The following is a 17,729-nucleotide window of genomic DNA, read 5'->3' as shown; positions in this document are numbered from 1 at the left end:
TTATAATATAAGTCCTACGGCTTGGATGGTTAAAAGGAATAAATGCGATAAGGCTCTCTTTTCGGCTTGGGACAATGTACAAACAGCTCGGCTGCGAAACTTTTTATCTGTTAATGCGTGCATTATAATGTACTCGGGGTCTTTTAAGTCGCTACACTATTAAGGCCGACGCGTTCTTTCGCATTTGAGAACGCGTTTAATTATTAGCTGCGCCAAAGTTTTGTGTAAAAGCCGATTTGACTGGCGCACTCGGCTGCGAGTGCATTACCGCAAGCTCCCGCGTCGTATATATACCAGGCGCGTAGCAGCAGTCTTTGCGAGCGGAAAGTTCAACCCTGCTCCGGTGTGTGTGTGTGCGCGAGATCCTGCTCTAGTAAGAGTGCAATTTTACAGGGACGATTGCCTGCCTCGAAAACGAACTGAAAATTGAGGCATTTGAGCCGCCCAACGGTATATACATTGCGCGCGCGCGAGAGTATTTCATCCGCATATCGCGTTTCGGTATTTTTACGCCGAGTTATTCCGAGTTTGCAAAAAAGCAGTTGAAACGAGCAACCGCGTGCGCGCGTATACGTTTTTCTTTCTTCCTTCGTCCCGCGTGCGTATAAATAGCCGTGCGCTGTGGGTCAGGTACACAACCACGTGTGTGTGAGTGTGTATATGTGCGGACACGCTATTTTTGCTGAAGCAGGTATAGTAGTTTCGCGCGAGAGAAACGTGAAAACTAGTTTTGGGAATTGAGGCCAAAGAATCCTGTCACGCGCTCCGGCTCTTTTTCTTGCTTGCCTTGGCTATGATAAAAGAATTGACTTATATTCCTTTGAAAATCGTTACGTTTTTCTCTTCATTTTTTTCGCAATTCCTCTGCCCCTTTCTGCCCCGAGAAAAGAGACCAAGCGATAGATTTCATGAGACTTTCTTCGATAAAACGTCGTTTCATTAAATTTTCAGAGAAGTCGATCAAATGTATCCCACGCATAGAGGAGTAATATTAGCTCTCGCGATGAGTGCACTGAAAGTTTCAAGAAATACGAAACGACATATTTTCGCTTATTCATCTCACTGCGCAGCACCACTCGTGAAATAATAAAGCCAATAAATACTTTATTAAAAATCAGTGGATAAGCCGACAAAAGCATCGGCCCGTCATTTGACTTGCTCGACCGAATTTCGGGCGAGTCTCGAGTCTCATTGCCACTTGCGCGACTGCACGGGGGTTGCAATAGCCGTGCGCGAGAATAACCGAAAGCTATATACGTGTATATGCGTGCTCATAATCTAACTAGCACGCACTGATGTGGCTTTGCTTTCTCTTCTTTACGAGCTATCTCTGGCGGCTGTGTGTATATGCGCGCTGCGTGTGTGGCATTAACTGCACCTGCCGTCCGTACGATGCCATATCCACCGCCGCACACGCCGAAATGCATTCGCTTATATTGCTATGCCGCTACGTGTTTCGTCTCCTTTCTCCCAAAGTTTTGCGCTGCAGCTTTGGCGCGGCGACAAAAAAAAACGACTCCGGCAATGCTTATTGTCTGCGCGCCGAATAGTAACGCTTAAATTACGAAGTGCCATGGCAATTATTACTGGCGCAGAGCGCACATATAGTACTCGCTATAAGCAGGGAATTGCAAGGCCGTATAGGCGCGACGCAGTGCGCACTGCGCCGCATTATTCAATTCTCAACGCGCGCGTCTGGTCTCATTTGACGCGTTTGTTTGGATAATCAGTCACATATATAGCCGCGTGCTCACTACGTGTCAATGTTGTACGCATCTACTTGTACCCTATATATAAACTATACGGGTAGGTGCATTTATAATTATTTCTCCCGCTCTCTGGCATAGATAATGTAACACTCGCTCGTGACTCGCAACAAAGTTAATTAATCCGATGATACATCGAAGAATAAGCTTTATTAGCTACATTCGTGCACACACCAAGAGTATTTATGCGTTTGCCGTATTTCCTCGTTCAACTTTACCATTCCAAGTTCTTATAATAGAATAAATACGTATATGGCTAATTCTCTGTCAAATAAACAGTCAGAGAAAAATTTTACACATCTTTTAGGTTTCAGAAGTCCTTGAGCTTTAAAAGTATACGTCAACTTACGAAGAAAGAAACCTGTACTTGAAAAACACATGATCATAAAACTCTTAATTTCTTAAAATCTTTGCCTTTATTCATTTATACTAGCTCTACCAAAGCAGTTTTACCAGTTCACTGCTGTACAAGTGCAGCTGAACCATCGCAAGCTCAATTAATGTTTTCTGTTTAAAAAAGGCCTGTTTAGAAAAAAAACTCGTTTAATGCAAAGTCACTGTATAAAAAATCAGTTATTCAACTTTGAAACTCAGGTTGACCTGAGTTTTTTTTAAGTAAAATTGTGTAAACAGAGCTAGTACTGTTTAAGCTTGTACTATTAAGATGAAACAGTATAAATATATCGATTTAGCTGCGACCGAAGATGAAACATAAAAAAAATCGAAAATAGGGTTTTTTCTCAAATTTTGGGAATAAATACAAAGAATATTTTTTCGAGACATTTGTAAAATGTACATACGTGTATTCATTATTGTTTAATTAATTGAAATAATAGTTCAACTCAGGACTTTGCAAAGAAGAGCATTTTCTGCTATAACTTGTATAAATTGAAAATGTCTACCTGTAATAAAAGTTCACTTGACTCGATTTAACAAAGAATCGATCATACGTACAGACTCAGGTATCGTAACAAGTAGCAATATTTAATGCAGGGCAGTTCATTATGTTAAAAGTTAAACAGCGTAAAGAAGCGAACCCACTCCTCAAATAAAATGTAATGGAAGAATTTCAAGCTATTTGCTATTCGACATCGTCTCCTTGATAACTTAATCGAATTTGTGCTCTCGAGCTTCTCTTATTCTGGTAAGAGTCAATTTAAAGCGTATTTGCCTATAATTCATAACTTTTGCGATGGCGAATTTAATTTTTTATGGTCGAAGATTGCACAAAGAAAGGAGGAACAGAGACGAAGAAAAAAAGTTGACAGAGCAATACAAACTGTACTGCCATGTGGATGCTACCAGATGGAATAAATAATGCCTTTGACTTGGAAGTTGGCCGATGTAATTCACAGTTAATCAAAAGTCAGTAATTCTTTATACCTGTACTACTTTTGCCACTCTCTCTCTTTCTCTAATTCCCTTTTATGTATTTCTATATCTATATCGGAGAAGCTCACTCGGCTCGGATCGGCTGGAATCATTACGTTCAGTCGTCCGTGGTAACATTTTCCCGCGGTTCCCTCTCTTTCTCTCTCTCTCTCTCTTGGGGAGAGCTTATACTTTATTCGCATTGGGTTCGTTTCGAAAGAGAGAAAGAGGAAAAGTGTCGCAAGCTCCTGCTTCTGCAGTTCCTCCTCGCAAAAGCGTATGTTTTTTGTTGATCGAAGTTTTTATACTCTGGGGTAGAACTTCAACATCGCTCTTTCTCTCTCTCTCTCTCTCTCTCTCGCTCTTTTTCTCCCTTTTCTATCTTATGCGCAAGCTCCTGTTGAATGCAACTTTTTCCATTTGAAACTTGCTCTTCTCCCCGCACTGCAGTCTGCACAGTACAGAGGGCTCGACGCAAGAAGGATCCCGAACGATGGAGTGTAAGACTAGTATATAAGAGGCAGGAATGGCACTGGCAGTTCATGCTTATGTGAAATCGTTAAAAAAGTTGAATTTACTCGTGGGCAAATCGCATTATACAGGTACGCCAGCACCGTCGTGTGCTGCAGTGTGTATAAACGTTCCGCTCAAGCTCGCATCGATATAATACCCACGCGTACGTAGACGCGCGCTGCACGTATTAACCTGTGTATTACAATCGATGAAATGCTCCATTTTATACATGAAAGCAAAATTATTAATAACGAATTGCCTTTCAATTGTATTTCTCATCAAAGTTGCAATTGCGAACCTCTCGAGCGGCAACGATCGACTCCATTTGCTTTATTAATCGGAACAATGACAAAAATCGTCATTAATCGTATTAAATTCTCTCGACTTGTAAAGGACAGGGTGGAGCAGATGAAAAAATCAGACGCGCACGATTCGATCGATGCATTATTACACGGGGTCCGAGCGATTGAGCCGCGCATTATCGATTCAGGCTTTGTATGCGCCTGCATAATTTATAACAGCCGTACAAGTGCGTAGGCGTTGTTGCTTGCCTGGAGTCTTTGGCTTGTTGAAGCAACGACGCAACTCTAGCGTGTATAACTGCAGCATGTGTACAGTAGTAAGAGTCTCTAACGAGATGCAGAGGCTACCGCACGCACGCAGCTGCAACTCGTCCTTTTCTCTCTCCTCTCATCGGAATAATTTGCATAATTAGTTCGCAGTTCGCTTGCACTATACGCTATGCGCACTACGGGCACACACACACACAAGTGCGTATATCGTAAAACTCGAGCTTTCCGCCGCTCTCTCACTTATATAGAGCCAAGTTATATATAAATATAGATACACGCCCTTCTGTGCGAGCTTTCATTGTATCGCTCTTGTGTACGTTGCTCGATCTCAATTGCGTATACATACACACTCAGGAATAATACAGGGTCCTCGCATTAAATATGCACACGCAACTCTGCACAGATTGTTTGCCATACAACTGCAATTGCGTATGGAGTAAAATTAAAACTGAGCGCTTACTGGCACGAAACATAATTTGACTCGAGTATTTTACAAAAATTTCCAACGCCCAAGGTTCAGTTTGTTAGCGCGAAGACAATCTTTTTCGATCCATCAAGTCAAGTCGTATAATTATTTATAGATCTTTCAGAAAATAGGCGACCTATTAAATCACATTATTTCTGTAACACTAAAATTATGTAGAAAAATAAATTTATTTATAGTCCTGAATGGAGCTCGGATTAAAACTTGACAATAGAAAGGCTAAAGCTCAACTCTGATCCATTGAATGCAACTATCGACAGAGAGAAACTCATGCATTTGGCTACGTGTCACGGTCGAGTCGGCGCACTCCAGCCCATACATACTTTTAATTTACTCTGTTAAGCTTTAGAGCTTTCACGCGTCCACGCGGCGGCTGTCATAATGCGAACGGGAAAAAAAGGGTTGATTAAAAATCAACGAATAAAAGCGCAGCTTGATATCGTGTGCGCGTGCGTGCGATACATCGAGCGAAAACTGTGTCTTTACAAGGCTTCGCGCATACACAGATCATGTATATTGCACGATGCTTCAGCGCAGCGAGTACGCCAAGTTTGATGATGTACACATTTTATGCTTCGTCGGCCAATCTCGCGCGTATCATCGTGCATTTACTGAATATAAAGGGACGATACGGCACGCTAAAGCCTGATAAATATAGAGTCTGCCGGGATATTATGGGAGGCAGAGCGGCAACTGATAATTCCAAGGAAAGAGTTTTATTATCAGGTGAAAAAAAAATCTCGACAGAGAATCGACCTGCATTTTTCATTCTGTAGTACATCCAAAGTTCGTGCGTCGTACTCCGCTCGTTGATTAGCTTGGCATTGCGACTTGGTCGCATTATCATCTAGCAAGTATACGCGGAGGCTGAAAATACAACAACACCGACTACAGTAACAGCAACAATTGTCCGCTGCAAGATACCCCGGTGCACGCAAACGCGCAGAGTTTCGCGAATATTTACTCGCTGAAATGGGTCCCCCATGCATGCAAGCCTCGCCTAATAAAGAGAGTAAGCTCGAGCGAGTTTTGCTTTAACGCATATAAGATAGCAGCTGATACCAAATGTGGCAAATGCCACCGTTACGACTTCTGTCTCGCAGCATATTTTGGGTATCTATGATCATGTTGCGTTGGTAAAGTTTGAAGCCGACAAGTGCGACGATAAGTGTCTGTGTTTCGGGGCTTGGGTCGTTGTTTCGAGGGTATTTTACATGCGAGAATTGATAGCTCCTCCTCTTGATAGAAAAATATTTAATAAGCATATGCGAAAGTATACGTACATGTCTACCACGTACAAATAAAAGTATAATATAACAAAATATACAGCGTGTGTCTGAATCGGAAACCCGATTCGTCATTACAGTAAATATTCACAATGTATGTCAAACCTATTCGAAATACAGTATACACAAAGCTGGCGCACTTGAGAGCTAGCTTGGAGAGAGAGAGCAAGAGAGAGAGCGAGTGAGAGGGTGAGGCAGAAAGAGAAATCGAATTATTCCATTAGCATTTAATCAAAGCCTTCCTTGCGAGCGCAAATATTCTCACAGGCTGCAATGGAACATCGATGCAAATTTCGCGAGTTTTCATCCCCTCTCAGTCATACGTATATATAACTATATGTATGTATTATATAGTCTGGAGCCTCGAGAAAGGCTCTGGCTCGAGCTAGTGCGAGTGAGTTGGACCGTCGCTTTTCATTATACAAGCTCCCTGTCACCGTTTCTCGCCCTCTCTCGCTCACCGACTCACTCCCGTTTTCAAACTTGCGAATCCTGCGAAAAAGCTGGATTAGAGACGGCTGCGACGCTGCCGGCATTGGCTACGCTGCTCGCAGCAAGTTTGTCGGAGTCTGGCTGCTCCGGCTGGTAGACGGTCGCAACTACTTGCTTCAGCTGCAGCTTCTTCGTCGGACCCCAAGACGCCGTCGGCCCGAACAAACTGCTCCAGTTTCTCTGTAATCAGACCACGTGCCCCAAGATGATAATTGACGAGAATTGAATTAGACGCCGAGGCGCGCATAGCCAATGCAAAAAAATGTAAATTATGTACAGGCGAAGATGCAAGGGGCAAAGTTTTGCGGTCGGTCGTTATTATAGCCAAGATATACTCACCGGTGCGGAACGCAGCCTATGGCATACGCCAATCGGTATTGGCGCTAGGGTCGATAAGCCGATTAAAATACCGATCATCTCGGCCCAGAAAGGGAATCTGTAGTCGCCGTAGCTGGCCATTCGGTAAGTGTACATCTGATAAGCGAAAACCCCCTGTGAATTTGTAAAAAGAGAAAGATATGAAATGGTTGCATTGCTCCGTGAATCATAGAAAGGCATCGATAGAATAGCTTACCAAGGCAGAAGCTGGGGCGAGAACGGCCCAGCTGAATTTCCAGTAAGCCCTGAGAAACGGTCCAAAGCTCATGTTCATTTCGTCCAAGTTTTCAATTAGCCTGTTGCATCCGTAAGCCCAGGCGGGAAGAGTCAGCTCGACGAAGCCGATCAGCAGCACGGCCCAACTGGCGCTGTTCCAGTCCATGAGGGTGAAGAGGTAGATGCCGCCGTCGAAGACCATCGGTATAGCCAAAAGCCAGCAGAGCACGCAAATGACGAGATAGACTCTCGACTCGTGGCAGCGATACTGCGGCCGAAAATCCAAAACTGCGCTGCTGAGCGCTTGCACGCCGGCAAACTGCGAATCATGGTTCATAATTTTCATCTCTGCGCGCACGAACGTCAGTCAGTCACAGGCGAACGAGCGATAAGCTATTTACCCTCGAGCACTGGCAAGCTCGCTACGTGCATTATCTGGACGTTATCCGCTCGTAAAACTCACCTGACTACCGAGGCCCAGAATGAAGAGCATGAAAAAGAAGGAAAAAGCCCAGATGTTCGGCAGGGGCATGCGAACGACGGCCTCGGGAAAGACGATGAAAGCCAGGCCCGTTCCACTGCGCACCACCTCCTCGACCTCCAGGCCCATCTGCTTGGCCAGGAAGCCCATGACCGAGAACGTCACGAGTCCCGCGAACACCGAGGTCAGCAAGTTCGTCAGCGTCACAAATATCGCGTCCCTGCAATGTACGACAACACACGTCATTTCGAGTTTATAATTTAGACACGCGCGTGAATGCCATCTCCGACTTGGAATCTCTTATCCTCGATGCTATTGCAGCTGTGAGTTGCGACCTGTCATACCTTTAGTTAAGGGCATAGACGCGTGCGTGCTAGCAGTCCCTGAGTAATGGGAACTTTGGCGCTTTTGAAGTGACTTTAAATTATGAATGATATAATTTATCACGCGCGTGAAAGGGGCCGGAGGGAGAAAGAGAGGAGGAGGGAGGGAGGGTAGCCAAGAATGAAATAAAATTACACGAACGTCACACGCGCGTGAAAATTTCCACGTACTCGCGTCTTTGTGTGTATACGCGACTCGAGAGCTGTTATAGACAAAAACACAAAATGCTGAACACGTATTTACAACACACATACACACCCCAAGAGAGAAAGAGAGAACGTCTGTATAGAGAGAGTCAGTCACGGTGCTCGTATCGAGTCATTTTCACGAATCTCGATTTATCCCCTTTTCTCTCGAGCTTCGTTTTCGTCGCTAAAACATGCTGCATACGCTATAAAGCCGAGAGAAAATCGCACGCTAAAGTTGGTGATATAATTGAAGTGCATTCGCAACAAGCTGGCCTAATGGCATCAGCGTTTATCTATGACATTTCGATAGTTTTAGCGTATTTGCTGGCTCTCACGGCCGAAATGGCATTAAATCGCTGGATTACACGTGCTTTGTGCTACGCACTCGCTTCGATTACGTTTGCGTAAATGATACTGCGCGCCTTGATGCGATTTTCTATTAATGAGCAATAACACAGTTATTCAATCGTCGAGTCATCGACGAATGAGCGCCTCTTCGCTAATGAAACGTATTTCCGTTCGACTAGTGCAACGAAAACTGGTCAGAGCAATTGCGTTCGACAGCGCAGCGCACTGACAAATTACACGCAATTGACAAGCGAAGCTTCGAAAGTTAAGTGAGAAAAATTTCGCGTGACGCGAGTGCGGCTGCAGTGCAAAAGTTGAGAGCGCCAAGTCGGTGCAGCGGACACGCACACGATGTGTATGAAATAAAAATAGGAGAAAAAACAAGAGAAAGAGCGAGTGAGAAAAGCACGAAGAACTATTTGTACAACTCTGTGCGAGATTGAAAGATTTATAGAGAAAATAAAAGGCTTCGTACCAGCGCCGGCTCCACCGTTGAAGTCGAGTGGAAAATATGTATCGATGTTTTAAACTTTGAGGCTATTTTTTGTTTCATTTTGTTCGTTTTTTTCACATTTTTATTCTTCGTAACTTTAACTTTGTGATGAAGGGCAAAAAATCGACAACGGACAGCGCTGATTCCCAAAAGTACCGAACGAGTTATTTTTTTTTTTTTTACTTTTTTCGTACTTGGTAATATCATGAGTACGAATATCCCTACATCGGTATCGTTATCATGTGTCGCCTACGTGACAATTTATAAAAAAAAAAAGAGAAACAGAGAAAAATCAGATGGGAAATGTAAATAACCTGTGGCAGTTGTTTCCGAACGAGCTGTAGCTCGCTAAAGTCACGAGAGAACCGCAGCCAATGCCTAGAGAATAAAAGACTTGGGATGCAGCGTCAGCCCAGACTCCTGCATCGGTCAGCGATGACCAGTTCGGTGTGATAAACCACATTATGCCGTCCAAAGAGCCTTCCAGAGTTGCACCTAAATCGAACTCGTGATTACTTTTTAGTTTAATTGTGCGAAGTAAAAAAAAATGAAATGTAAAGTTACCTCTGATCATAAGAGCCACTAGTACAATGTAAGGAAAAATGGCAGTGAAATAGACAACCTTGCCTATAGAATGTATACCCTTGCGAAGGCAGAAATAACAAACTATCCAGCAGAGGGTGAGGCAGCCGAGCAGCTCCCAGCGCAGACCGCCCCAGTGCTCCCAGGTAGCTCCTCGTATACCTAGAACGTAATCGCTGTAACGACCATCGCCGCGGTTAATTGCTAGCTAGCATATATACAGATAAAATTGCGCGCCGCACGCACACACTGTGCATTTTATTTGCTCCTGCTCCTACTTTTACTTCTTCAATTTCTTTCATTATGTAAAAGTTTGCTCGTCGTTTACTCGGCGAGAGATAATTGTAATACCTGGGACGCGTTTAGTCGTTAATTCACACAATATAATATAGCTGCGCTCGCGTGAAAATTATACCGAGGAAAATTTTTCAAGTGCAAAAGAGGGACTAACTTGAAGTACTCCTCGGACGAGAGTATTCGTTCGTAGAGATTTCGCACTAGATGAGACCCGATGGGACTCGCTGTCTCGTCGAAGCAGTGCGTCATATTTCCGGGACGGCTCGTATAGCCGAAATCCTGGCAAATATTATCCATCAGGACGCAGGTACGATTGTAAAATAGATAACTCGGGCCGAGATTTTGTTGGCATTCGGCTTCTTGTAGACCGCTGTAACAATCTGAACAAATTATTAATGCATCGATTAATCAGATTTGAGCTGCCGATAATCGTCACTTACTAATTGAATTGAATTCGTTGTCGCAGTAAGCCCAGGAGAGTTTGCTCGCGAAGGCGGCAAACGTGTAAAATAACGTCCACGAGGCAATGACCATGTAGTAAATATTGACGAGACTTATGACGACGATGGTCGAGTAACCGAGGCCCTTGAAAATCGGGCCCATCCTGGCGTAAGCCTTGGTCGGGCCTACCCTCGAGTATTGGCCGACGATGAGCTCGAGGAAAAAAATTGGCAGTCCCATGGCGAGCAGCATAATCGTGAACGGTATCAAAAAAGCACCTACGCAATTTAATCCAAGCGTTATAATCAATGAAAAGTGGAAGTTGGATATACGCGGCGTCAATCTCGGAAAGTCGTAGATTTAAATGGTACAAGCAAACGTCGGTGGGCAGAGAGGCAATCCGTCAGCGCGAGACAAGCAGCGCATCAAACGTTGCATCGATGCGGCCTGCTCCGGGCTTGTATTACATCGCAGGGCTGCACGCGCGAATTGTCGCCAAATTGCATGGAGCTCCTGCATAGACAATGTGACCCTTGTGTCCTGACCTACTATACGCGGCCATATACACAGGCGGGCGGGCAGGCAGCCCGGCAGGCACGCTGTACACCTCCCTCCGGCAGCTTCTGCGCCCAGCGCTACACATTATACATGCGACGTTCAATGAACTGAGCCGCAAATATTCTCAAAATTCAACGCGCAATACCGGTCAAAGGTCTGCGACGATGATTGCACAGGATGCATTTGTGCGATACGTAGCCAAAGACGAGTTGCGATGGTAGGAACGCGCGCATACGTTATTATAGCCAGACACTCGCATTCCGTACATATCATAAGGTTATACGTGCCTCCTCCGTTGCGAAAGACGAGAAAGGGAAATCGCCAGACGTTGCCGATTCCGACGGCATAGCCGACGCACGACAGGACGAACTCGATCGGATTGGCCCAGCCCGGACGCTCCAGCGGCAGCTCCACCAATGCACCTCCGACGCCGAGCGACAGTCGCTTCGCCTGCAAATTTGACATCCCATATTGTTTGAATATGCAGCGTGAAATTACATCGCAAACTCCACGAGGCTCGCTAAAGTCATCCGCATAGAGCCTCGAGCGAGCTGCAGTCCTATGCGCGAATGCTGCGACTAATGCAACTGGATGGGGCTCGGTTTTAATTAGGATATACAAGTAAAGGTCCGAGCGACGATGCACCATTGTAAAGAGTCTGGCGCAACAAAGATCCATAAAATATTCATCAACAATTTCGAAAGCTCGTAGCTATGCACGTGCAGGGTAAATCTTGTGTATTATGCGCCCGACGCGCTACACGTAATGTATTACGCATGATGAATAAATATGGAAAAGCCAAACACGTTTTGTTCGACACTTAGCCCCGCATTGCGACGCGCGCTCCTATATGTGTTGCCGCTGAAAGAGACTAATAATAGTGATAATCTCTGCCGTGTGGGTATTATGTGTGTTGGTGTGTGCGTGCGTACGCTACATTATTATATCGTGTAACATTGTTCGCGTTGTAGTTGAGCTTTTATCGCAAGAAAATCATTATCAATGCAGATCATTTCCCTTTATTGTGTATGTATCTTCACTGTGTTATTATGTATGCGCTTTTAGACTGAGTGAATCGCGATTAGAGCTCAAATTTACTGGAATATTATCGCTTGTAAATTGACTGAACAGTGTTTTCGAGAGAAAAAAAATTTAATTCTGCAATTTATAAATAAAATCGTTAATAGCACGAACAAATAAAAAAAAATTCCCGAGAAAAAATCATTGAATCGTCCATTATCAATTTACGATCGGCATTTCCAGATACATATTTGCCCAAGTACTCGTTGGCGACTTATCGCGTCGCTATAATCGCGCCTCGCGCGCTATATAGATTTCGCGCGGCCGACGCGCAATGCGCAAAGCAGCTTAAATGCAGGCAGGCAGACTCTGTTGCACGTACAGATTAACTAGATTAGCGGCTCAATTATTGCGTTGTTGAGTAAAAAAACACACACACACACACACACCCACGCGTACGAATGCGCTCGCAGCAACGATCAGCTTAAATGCACGAGTTTCCATACTTTTTTTCTTTTTCTCTTCACTTTTTTAACTACCTTTGATATTTTTGAGCGAGCGAAAAAAAGCGCGAGCAGCGAAAAACCAATCGGTTTATATTGTGGCTGAACGAGATCGGCTTACCTTATTGTATCCTTTGGGTAAGTCGGTGTCTCTGATGATCGAGTGTTTTCTCTGGAGCTCGTGTTGTTGTTGTTGTTGTTGTTGCTGCTGCTGCTGCTGCTGCTGCTGATGATGATGATGTTGGCGCTGCATTTTTTGCAACTGATGGTCTTTGAAACAAACCGCCGCCGAGGTTCTAGCGTACTCGTAAAGCACAGACATGGTGTTGATGATGCCCGTGATTACGATCTGTTCTCAACGATAATACTGAAACTTATAATAAGTCATATACCGTGTAGTAGCTTGGCAGTGTGTCACCTATACGCACATCGCTCATACACACGGACGAGCTCGAGCTACCGCTCTACGTTCATACACTCGATCGATTTATATATATGTTTACGTTTCTGACGTAGTCAAACACGCGTGCACGGATAAGAGTGTGCGTATTACGCCGATCCGTGTCGGTGTCGAGCTTGATTATCACTCGGCTCGATCTCGCTAATCGTTCGCTGCATTTCCATCACCGACGTCTGTCACCAATTGCCGATCGAGCTCCTCCACGAAACCATGGCTTTTCGCGAATTTTTGATATTTTCTCTGAGAGGGAGAGAACGACCGACTTTCTCCGGTGGCGCTAACGGTATTTTTATATCAATGACTTATTTCCCACTTCTGGGCTCCGAAACAACTTTTTTCAGGCTTCGCGTGATAAAAATATGCGCATGGCTAAGCATTAAAATTATTTTCTATTTATAGCTCTTCGGGATTAAAAGAATGATTGAGTTTCCCAAAATCGAGCTTTATTTTCGTTCGCTAATCATAAAAAGCTGACTTGAACTCACTCAAAACGCGTCAACGCTCTAGACATCGGAATTTACATTGAAATTTTATTTTTCAGTCAATTCTTCAAAAAAAGTTCCTTCTAGTTTTACAATTAAAATTAAAAGTGAATGAGAGAAAATTATAACACTTCTTTTACCTTCGTTCGTTTCTTACAAATTTTTGAAATGATGACTATTGATGTGTGAAAAGTAACTCTTTTTATTAAATTGATGTTTAAAAAATTACATAACATACACAAACACGAGCGCGCGCGCGCACTCACACACGCACACACACCTACACAATAATGAATGACACTTAATGGCGTCAATTTTTAAAAATATACCACTTGAGAAATAGTTGCGATCGACGCAAAGTCTTTTTTTGTGCAAAAGTAAAGTAAAACGAGCGGAATAAGTGACAAATGTAAATATTCATTAGTTAAACAAAATTTTTGACGATTGCTTTAAACATTACTTTTTTCCGCAATGTTTGGAAACCTCCTTATAAATCATAATTTTTTTCTATATACTTTAATAGATCCTCTTTTATTTGTTTAATTTACGATACTTTAGAGCATCAATGCATGCAGTTGTAATTTAACCGTTAACGTATCAATGTACAAGTTTCTTTCTGCAAGTCTTTATTATAGAAAAATTTGCTTTATAAAATACTTAATTCAACACATAATTTAAAAGCTAATGATCCTAGTATTAAATTTATTTACTCTAATATAACAAAAGTATTCAAAAGCGACATGGACTAAAACTGTCCCTGAAACATTTATCGTTCCTTGCCCTTGAATGTGAAAAAAATTGTACTTATACATTGTTGAATATTCTGCTTCACTTAAACAGTCAAACTAATATTTTTCTTCGCAAATATATCACTAATGAAAAAATCTAGTATCTTTAACTCATTCTTACAAATTGAACATTAATGTCAAAAACTTCTTTGAAACTATTTTTTAATTCAAGCTCAGTAAAGGCTTGAATTCCGTTCTTAAGTAAATTTCGATTTTTTAATAGCAGCGCGTTTTACATTCATCGATTTTTATATCAGGTCAAATGTTATGGTAATATCCCACATTTTTTAGATTTTGGGCGATGATGATTCTGATTAATTTTTTCGAGATTTTTGTTCAAGGGGTGCAACTTTGTCCGAGTACGGTGTCATTGTTCCACATACTCTTGTTTTCGATAATTTTAAATCAGATCTTTTTTTTTTTTGATGATCTTCTGGATAAATTGGATGTTTCTGTAATTGCCATGACCTCATACGTTTTTTCTGATTTTCTTTGTGATGATCTTCTGGATAAATTGGATGTTCCTGGTGTTAGTATGACTTCATTCGATATTTCTGATTTTCTTTGTGATGATATTGTGGATAAAATGGACGTTCCTGGTGTTGGTATGACTTCATTCGATTTTTCTGATTCAGTTGACTTTGATTTTAGGTCCTCTAATTCAATGAATTCTACCTTCTTTTCTTTTTTTCTTCTTGATCTTAGCTCTTGGTCTTGTCTTTCAACTAATTGTAAGGCTTGAGATGTTGAAGAGCTTACTAACGAGCGAAGTTCCGCAGGTTGAATTACTGAAAGCATTACTTCTCTTGCTTTCTTGTATGAACCCCATGTAACACTTGGTTTGAATAAATTTTCTTCAGATGCCTATGAAAATTACATATTGATGATACTAACAGAGTTAAAAAGTATGAGTATATTGCTTACCGATCCTGTCATCATTTGATGAATAAATCCCAGTAATATCGGCGAAATTGCTAAGGAACTAACGAAATAACTTAGGTAATTAGTCCAATCTGGGAATATATATGATCCATAACTAGATGGAAGATAATATAATACTTGAAGAATTAAAACAACCTAGTTGAAAATTGAAAAAAAAGAGATTATTGTAACACTCTTTAATACAACTAAAAAACACAATAAATCTTACTAATGATAAAATAGGAGTAATGAAACGCCAATTTAATGACAAATAAGTGCGAATCCAAGGCGAAAACTTCATTTCCATCTCGCTCAAATTTTCAAAGAGTTGGTTGCAACTGTATAGCGACCCGGACACAAAAAGTTCCATGAAAACAATGAATAATAGGGCCATACTGGACGTGCTCCATTCCAGCAAGGTAAATAGATAAATTCCGCCTCCACCAAGCATTGGAATAGTTAGCAGCCAACCAATTACACAAATAATATAGTACACATATTCTTTATTATAGGCGAATTGTGGATTTATATCGATCACTGATACAGCCAACGTTTGAATACCTTCGAACTTATTGAAAATATGTTAAGTGTTAAAAGTTGCAAATCGTGAAATGCTATAATTTTTATAATTTATAATCACACCTGGTTGCAAAACCCAAAAATACAAAGCATGCCAAAGAATCCAGCTGACAAAAAGCGTGGCATCCACATGCGACTGAGGCCTTCTGTCAATACGACATAAGCTACACCTGGGCTACTATTAACGATTTCCCCTATATTAGATTCGACGTCCATTTCATAGGCAAGGAAACCTAAGACCCCGGACAGACTGAAGCCCGCTAATATTGAGACAAATATATCCACGATGACAATCCAGCATGCATCCCTAATAACAAAAAACAACAACAACGAAACAATCAATCGTGAAAAAAGTGACAAAAGGAAACAATCAAAACTAATTAAGTAAATAAATAATGACCCATAAGAGTTTCTTTTGAAAGGATTGATAGAGCCACGATTGAACACAGTGCCGCAACCAAGACCAAGAGTGAAAATCACTTGAGAGGCTGCATCAACCCAAACTCCCACACTGGTCAGTACTTTCCAATCTGGGGTGAGAAACCAGGCGAAACCGTTGCCATTTGGCATCCATGATATGGCTAAAAATTAGAAATTAAAAATGTTCTGAAATTAAATACAGGTTGAACGTGTGAGATTTTTTATGTTACTAGGATTAATTTTACCAAGCAGAAGAACGAAGATAATCATAATAAAGGGCCCATATATCATCATTAAACTTGTAAGATAATTCTGTCTCGGTATCCTGCCGACAGTACCGTAACCATGAATGAGGCAAAAGCAGCAAGTCATCCATCCACCGGTGACGATAGCAAATAGTATGGGACATACGTATCCCCAGTGCTCCCAAGTAGCTCCTCTTATTCCTGCAATATAATTGCTGTAACAATTATGTCGATGATAAGTAATTAATTTAGGAAATGGTCGAAACTATGGATGACATTTCCATTAAACTCACTTAAAAAATTCTTCAGACGATAATATGCGTCGTGTAAGCTCTCGAATCGGATGAGCTGCACCCGATTCATCTAAGCAGCTTTTCGAAGCGGTCGAATAGGACGTAAATTTAAGCCCTTTGCATATTTTCATCAATGGTGTACACGAACGATTATAATATAAATGACCCTCCTGGCATTCAAGCGCCCTTAAACTGCTGTAACAATCTTAAAAAAAAATGATTACATCTTTGCCTGTCAATTGGAACTCGGTTCAAAACATTACAATCAAACTTACATTCGGTATTGTATGGGCTGTCGCAATGAGTCCAGTTGGGATTTCCATAGCGTCCGATGGACTTGTACGAGTAATAAAAAGACCACGAATTCAATACCATATAGTAACTATTAATGATTGTCAGTACGAAAAGGGATGCAAGACCGAGGCCTTTAAAAGCTGGGGCCATTCGAGCAAAAATTTTGATTGGGCCTCGTTTGGTGTACTGTCCGAGCAATATTTCTAGAAAAAACACTGGCAACCCCAGGAATATCATCATGACGACGTAAGGAATTATGAATGAACCTGTAAAGAAATGATTTGTTACTACTGGATAAGTGAACGAGTATATGAGCATAATTTAAATTTACATACCTCCTCCATTTCGATGGGCGAGGTAGAAAAATCGACAGACGTTGCCGACTGTGACGTTATAGGAAGTAGTCTTCAAGGCAAACTCCCACGGAGTAGACAGCTCATCTTCTAAATATTCATCTACGCTTGTAATTGAAGTTATACTCTCTGCATCGTCCTAATAATGAGATGAACGAGTCTTATGTATTGCAAATCAATTTAAAAGATGAGCGATTCAGAAGTGTTTTTCTCACGTACATCAACCTTGTGATCATCGTCATAGTACCATTTTCGAATTAGTCTGATATGCACCTCGCTCATTTGTCTCTCTACTCTTTTTGTTGTAAAAGACATTTTGCGCTATTTCCTATGCACTATCAATTGAACAATCTCACTCGCGTACGAGTCACTTTATACAGCACGAACGAAGGGCCATAGGGTACTGGCTTCACGCATTTTTTTCGCCGCTGCCTAAGCTCGTACGTTCGCGTAAGTCTCTGTCGTTCCACGTGAAATAATAACATTGTCGTTTCCAGCTCTTTCATTTTATATTTATACCT

General features: G+C 42.0%; 2 protein-coding genes across 2 annotated transcripts; both read right to left on the bottom strand.

Annotated features, from left to right (window-relative positions):
- Positions 1–5,979: 5,979 nt before the first annotated feature.
- Positions 5,980–12,834, bottom strand: LOC106648231 (sodium-dependent proline transporter-like). Its single transcript, XM_014364954.2, has 10 exons — positions 12,495–12,834; positions 11,138–11,300; positions 10,292–10,570; positions 10,006–10,231; positions 9,537–9,730; positions 9,287–9,467; positions 7,542–7,779; positions 7,059–7,397; positions 6,824–6,976; positions 5,980–6,664 (listed from the first exon to the last, which is right to left on the bottom strand). The coding sequence occupies exons 1-10, from the start codon at positions 12,693–12,695 to the stop codon at positions 6,470–6,472; spliced, it is 2,169 nt and encodes a 722-aa protein (XP_014220440.1). The 5' UTR covers positions 12,696–12,834; the 3' UTR covers positions 5,980–6,469.
- A 904-nt stretch (positions 12,835–13,738) lies between these two features.
- On the bottom strand, positions 13,739–17,589 carry LOC106648134 (sodium- and chloride-dependent GABA transporter 1-like). The gene is made up of 10 exons (XM_014364815.2): positions 17,428–17,589; positions 17,191–17,347; positions 16,837–17,121; positions 16,562–16,766; positions 16,269–16,483; positions 16,004–16,184; positions 15,667–15,910; positions 15,254–15,592; positions 15,028–15,180; positions 13,739–14,967 (listed from the first exon to the last, which is right to left on the bottom strand). The coding sequence occupies exons 1-10, from the start codon at positions 17,521–17,523 to the stop codon at positions 14,509–14,511; spliced, it is 2,334 nt and encodes a 777-aa protein (XP_014220301.1). The 5' UTR covers positions 17,524–17,589; the 3' UTR covers positions 13,739–14,508.
- Positions 17,590–17,729: the final 140 nt, after the last annotated feature.

The sequence above is a fragment of the Trichogramma pretiosum genome, unplaced genomic scaffold (assembly GCF_000599845.2).
Source record: "Trichogramma pretiosum strain Unisexual culture from Peru unplaced genomic scaffold, Tpre_2.0 scaffold24, whole genome shotgun sequence".
Classification (NCBI taxonomy): domain Eukaryota; kingdom Metazoa; phylum Arthropoda; class Insecta; order Hymenoptera; family Trichogrammatidae; genus Trichogramma; species Trichogramma pretiosum.
Note: the sequence above shows the minus strand (reverse complement) of the source record. Positions and strands in the feature narration are given on the sequence as shown.

Excerpts from the sequence above, each read along its gene's own strand:
- LOC106648231 (XM_014364954.2), bottom strand. The coding sequence starts at position 12,695 with ATGTCTGTGCTTTACGAGTACGCTAGAACCTCGGCGGCGGTTTGTTTC. Across the intron at positions 9,468-9,536 it reads AGTGGCTCTTATGATCAGAG|GTGCAACTCTGGAAGGCTCT; the intron begins GTAACTTTACAT and ends AGTTCGATTTAG. Across the intron at positions 6,665-6,823 it reads ATAGGCTGCGTTCCGCACCG|AGAAACTGGAGCAGTTTGTT; the intron begins GTGAGTATATCT and ends GTCTGATTACAG.
- LOC106648134 (XM_014364815.2), bottom strand. The coding sequence starts at position 17,523 with ATGTCTTTTACAACAAAAAGAGTAGAGAGACAAATGAGCGAGGTGCAT. Across the intron at positions 16,767-16,836 it reads CAGCCCATACAATACCGAAT|ATTGTTACAGCAGTTTAAGG; the intron begins GTAAGTTTGATT and ends TTTTTTTTTAAG. Across the intron at positions 14,968-15,027 it reads ATCAAATGATGACAGGATCG|GCATCTGAAGAAAATTTATT; the intron begins GTAAGCAATATA and ends TAATTTTCATAG.